Below are 5,662 nucleotides of genomic sequence, written 5' to 3' on the forward strand. Positions count from 1 at the left end.
GAGTGTCCCTGTTGTCCCCACCCCACCAAGGGCACCAGCTGTCCAGGGGCAGCGGTTGACAGGTATATACCTGTGGGTGGATGAGAGGATGCAAGTTGGGATATGAAGTTTGAACAAAGGGCAACAAGGTAGCGCAGCAGGCGCCTGAAAGCAGGGCCTCTGTGTAAGCACAAGCCCTTGGTGCACACCGACTGCTGTCACTGCGCAATTGCGCAGCAAACGGTGCGAGCAGCGCTGTTCCTGCAGGCGTTTCGGAAGGCGTTTTGTGGGATAATTGTGAGTGCATGTGGTGAGCAATCACCATTTGCCTGCACGCATGGGTTGAGAAATGCTGCAAAAGCACTGTGTCCTGTGAACAGCAAGTGAGCGCAGGTTTGATGCGGGCTGGGCACACTCGCGCACTGCTTCAGGGTATTAATTGATGGTGTTGGAAGCGGCCATGAATGCGGATTCATGGTTTGACATCAGCGCGTGCTGCACGCCACATCTGCATTGAGATTGGCGGCATGAGCCCTCAGATAGATGTTCAGTTTGGCTGTGGAGAGAGCTTGTTTCTGGCCACATCTGGTTCGTTGCAGATGTCACCGCCGCACACTGTGCATGCCACCTGGCCAGCGCTCGCAGCCAACATATGCGATGGGTGCATGGAGATGAACAGGCAGAATCATCTGCCAGGCGGCAACAACAAGAAGCAGGCTGTACAGCCATGCTGCGGCACGCACTGAATTTGCCTGTGCTGCAGCCGCATGTGGAGCGTGGCATCGAAGACTGCTGTTGCTCAACATCGGGTGTGCCTTGAGTTCAAAGAACCCGCAGCACGCCACGATGTGCGCATCAGTCTATTGTGCGTGTGGTAGCCACCTGGAAATGTGCCTGCCTTGACGGCGCAGCCGTAGCCTGTTGAAAAGGGGCTGCTGCGAACCCACCACTCGCATGACAGACGTGTGCGGTCTGGCGTGAGTCACCTTCAGGTGAGCGCTACGTGAATGTACAGGCACAAGTATGTATCTCCACTGGCATGCAAAATTGGGTATGATCCCTCTACTGGGTAAGACCCGCTTGCCCCGTCCTGTGCATGCTTTATGGCGACAGCTGTGTTGCTGCTGTTGGCACGCAAGGTCCCTGTCAGTGGCGCCACGCCGCACACGCACTTCCATGCGTAGCTGATGCATGCAGACCACAATCTAGTGCCATATTTTTCACTCAAATGACAACACAATCACAATATTACCGGCATGCGCAGCTTTCATTTGGCACCAGCAGCAGCGACTACGACACATAAGTACAGCCGTCAAAGCCGACTTTGACACGGGTCTTCGACCCAGCACGTCGCGTTAGGCCCCACATACTCTCAATTATATTTTTGAGGTGACCGCATCCGCTGCGCACGGCTTTTTCCTTAGCACGGCTCACCGGATCTGAGATCAGCATCATGCCACCCAGGAAGCGCAAGGCCGATGCCAGCGATGGTCTTGACTCTGAACCCCCATCCACAGCACCAGCGGCGAAGCGTGCAGCACGCAACAAGCGGCCAGCACCAGCAGCTGCAGGCAAGGGCCCCGCAAAGGCGCAGGACGGCAGGGTCAAACGTAGAAGATTTGAGGTCAAAGAGATCCTAGTCCCCTTAGAGGCCGGATCGTGCTTCGCTTTCGGATCTAACCCGTTCGGCGCGCTCGGCCTGGGCGAGGACGTCACCGAAAAGTCACGACCAGCAGTAGTTCAGGTTGACAACGTCGATGGCAGCCCCGCCGAGATTGTGCAGGTCGCCGCCGGCGGCATGCACACCGTGGCACTCGGCCGCGACGGCGCCGTCTACACCTGGGGCGTCAACGATGAGGGCGCGCTCGGCCGTCCAACAAGCGGGTCAGCTTGGGAGTCGGAAGACGACGCCGGCAAAGAGGACCCCGCGCTGCCTGGCCTGGCACGCCTGCCCGCCGGCGTGCGTGCAGTGCAGGTCGCCGCGGGCGACGGCTTCACTTTTGCAATCGACGCGGACGGCGCCATCTGGGGGTGGGGCTGCTTCAAGGACGACGGCAGCGGCGCTGCGGGCTTCCCCGGCGCCCCGAGCGGCAGCAAGCTGCAGCGGCTGCCGTCCAAGGTGCACGCGCCGTCCGACGCGCACGGCCGCGTGCTCAAGCTCGCCGCCGGGGCGCGCCACATGGCAGCGCTGACGCGCGGCGGCGACGTGCTGACCTGGGGCATGGGCGGCCAGGGGCAGCTTGGGCGCGTCGCCCCTTACGATACGGAGAGCTTCCCACCGCTGGGTGACCTCATAACGCCGGCGCCCGTGCCGGGCGTGTCCGCCGCGCTCGGCGGCGGCGGGGTCGCTGATGTGGCGTGCGGCGCGTACGGCACGTTTGCGCTCAGCAGCCGCGGCGCTGTCGCCGCGTGGGGCCTCAACAACGCCGGCCAGCTCGCCCTGCCGCTCGCGCCGGCGGCGGCGGCCGACGATGCCGCCGCCGCAGGCGCCGGCGGCGCGGGCGGCGGTGGCGGCGGCGGCGGTGGTGGTGGTGGTGAGGGCGCAGCCGGGGAGCGGAAAGGGGAGCAGGGCGGCGGCCACTTCCACTGGGAGCCCCGCGCGGTCGGCGCGCTCTCGCGCGTCGCCGCCATCGCCGGCGGCGAGCACCACACGCTCGCTCTCACGCGCGCCGGCCACGTCCTCTCGTTCGGCGCGCCGACCTACGGTATGCTCGGCCGCTCCAACGTGGACGTGGCCGCGGGCAGCAGCGACAACCACGCGCCGTTCCCCATCGACCTCGCGGACGGCCTGCGGGACGAGGCCGTGGTGGGCATCGCGGCCGGTACAAACGTGAGCGCGGCGGTCACGCGGCAGGGGAACCTGTACCTCTGGGGCTCAAACGTGAACTTCCAGATGGCCAAGGGCGAGGACGACGACGACAACCGGCTGCCCACGCGCATGCGGCGCAACAAGGCGTTCGGGCGGCGGCGCGTGCTGGCGGCCACGTTCGGCGGGCAGCACGGCGTGCTCCTGGCGAGCGGCGAGGAGGTGCCGGCGTAGTCCTGCCGTAAGGGTTGGGCCGCAGCGTAGGTCAATTGTTATTTCATCGGACAATTCTTGACTCATCTGTTTGCAGGGTTTTATGGCATTATTATGTAAATAGCAGCGGCTATGAAGATGCTACGTTGCGACCACGGGGCGCGGCCGAGTAGTTGATTGTGCAAAGCTGCAGCCTGTCGAGTGGGTCAAGATCTGGGCTGAATTAATGTTGGGCTTGTGCTGCCTAGAGGGGTGCCGCCCGCCCATCTGCTGGAACACACTGGTACCTTGCTGCTGCTCACAATCAGACAATCAAGGCCTTTGCATGGCGACACTGTTGGTCATAGGATTGACAGTAGCAGGGTGCACGGCGCTTTAGCTATCATAGCGTCGGGAGTGTACGTTACAACGTGCTTTGCCGGTAGCGAGGGGAAAACCTGGCTCCCTATGGGGGTTTGTGCCCCCCACCTCAAAAGGCCACTGGCAGGGGAGCGCGCAGGTGCAGCCAAGCAGGGCATGAGTGAGAGGGCGCGCGCCTCCTTGGCAGGAGAGATCAGCCAGCCTCTTTCCAAGCGGGGCGGTCAGAGCAAGCGTCGCCTGGGTGACCGGGGATTTCGGTGCCTAAAGCAGCACAGGCTCGCCTCGCTACATCATGCCATGAGACGGAGGCGCCGCCGGCCCGCAGCGCACGGGCCAGGGGGCACAAGTTTTAAATGCCAGTTTAGGAAGGCGAGTGTGGGTCATTCGCATGTATCACCCAGTTGACGCATGCAACTTGTCAATATAACAGGTAGCTACCAATGCGGTGCTCAGCGCAACAAACATACATATGTGCTGCTGTCACGGTCGCTGCAGCGCGCACCCAACGGCTGCCGTAGGCAGGCTTTATGAAAGGTATTGTGCTGATTGACCAGGCCATCAGGCAGCACCCACAACTGACTACCAAACTGTTAATTGGCAGTACGATGTATTTTTGAACGATAGACTTGAGGCCCACTCCAAACATCGATATGGGTGGGTGCTCCCAAAGACGCCGCACCTCTCAGAGGACGGCAGCTTCCTTGCCAATTCGCGCGCCAAGATTCAACTTGTACCGTAGTGGGCGCATGTTTTACCTGGCAGTGAGTCTGACCTGACCAAAACAATATATACTGAGAAACCTCAACTATGCCGGTCCCCAGACATCACCTGTCCGGCCAAAGATGATTTTTAAGGGTGACCCTAATTACTACCCGGCGTGCCGTTTCGCCGGGTACGCGCAGGCAACACTGAGCAAGCGAGCCTAAGTGCTGAAACTTAGAGCACTGCCGCACTCGACCATCGCGGCGCGAGTGATAATCCATAACAAGCAGGCAACAAAAAGAGCCTTGTAATTCGCCCTCGCTGGCATATTTTGGTTGGCATTTGGCAATTACTGGCAGCAGGCTGATATTGGCAGAACAACACTAAACAACCATACCCAGTGCTTAGTTGCTATTTTGTATCTCAACACAGCCCAACGAGCTGCGGCCAGGGTGGTCGATCTTGGAGCGTGTCGCTGTGATTGATGTGCATGTCGTGCTGCTGCCGCCGAAAGATGTTGTGGCGGTCGGACAAATGGCAAGTGCTGATTTGGCCAGCAAGCCGTCACGGCTTGCGGCCAGCACGGTGCTGGCAGGGCTTTGCAAGAGACCGCCGCATCAGCGGCTGTCCCGCTGTCCTGCCAGAGGCCTTGCTTCACGTGCAGGAGGCGATGTAGGAGCCCTTTGCGTGTTGCGCAGCAATCCTGCACAACGCGGCCGGCGCCATAAAAATGGTGACTAAGGTACTCTGTGTTGCGTTGATGATTGTTTTCAGGCGTGTGGCGGCCACAGCAGTCAAGTCTTTCGCCCGCATGTTGGTCTCGTCCAGGGCACCTTGTGTTCCTCCCTCACAGGCCCACCCCTCGTTCTTCATGCACTTGCATGATTGTCTGTATGAGCTCATACCGGCGCTGCACGAGCGAGATAGAGGGGGGGCATGTCCCCACAGCAACCCCACCACTGAAGCTTGAGCAACCGCCTGTGATGGTCCTGCACATACGAGCAAACCTTTTGGGTATGGCTGGATTGCGTGACCACCCATCGCGAAACAAGACCGCTGTTAGAATTTTTTCATAAAAGCTGGTCTCCTTGATCGGGAGGGAATTTGGGAGAACTGCACTCTCTCATAGGCATGGTCCAGGTCCTGCTGCAGGTCCTGCCAGACCACTGTGCAACGTTTGAGGCGGACTACTACCGTATTGTGAGCCGCTGTAGCGGCTGGATGGAGGAAATTCGGCGTTTGTTTCATTAGGCCCAAAAATTTGGACCCGACGTCGGACGCCGAAGATCTCTTTGAAGTTGGTACTACGGCCCGCTAAGTCGCCATTTGCAAGCGTCGCAACACAAAATCGGCTAAATTACGAATGAATGACGAACTATAAAGCCAATTGATTGTGGGGTTCTGGCATTTGCGTTGCTTTTGTTGCGCTAACGAGGGCCCGACAGCCTCCCTTGCAGTGCAAGAGTCAGTGGTGCGGTACGCAGCCCATTCAGGACATGCATGCAAGAAAGTGCTGCGTGTGCAGGCTGTGGATGGCCGAGAGGCAGCACGCGTGATGCCAGCGTGTTGCAAGGTGTCGTGGTTGAGCATCGTCTGAAACTT

The 5,662-nt window shown here is 60.0% G+C and overlaps 1 protein-coding gene across 1 annotated transcript; it reads left to right on the plus strand.

Annotated features, from left to right (window-relative positions):
• Positions 1-1,432: 1,432 nt before the first annotated feature.
• On the plus strand, positions 1,433-3,019 carry MNEG_10931 (hypothetical protein; the record flags this gene model as incomplete). Its single annotated transcript, XM_014040598.1, has 1 exon — positions 1,433-3,019. The coding sequence occupies one exon, from the start codon at positions 1,433-1,435 to the stop codon at positions 3,017-3,019; it is 1,587 nt and encodes a 528-aa protein (XP_013896052.1).
• Between the last annotated feature and the right edge of the window lie 2,643 nt (positions 3,020-5,662).

Source organism: Monoraphidium neglectum (genome assembly GCF_000611645.1).
Source record: "Monoraphidium neglectum strain SAG 48.87 unplaced genomic scaffold scaffold02519, whole genome shotgun sequence".
Lineage (NCBI taxonomy): Eukaryota > Viridiplantae > Chlorophyta > Chlorophyceae > Sphaeropleales > Selenastraceae > Monoraphidium > Monoraphidium neglectum.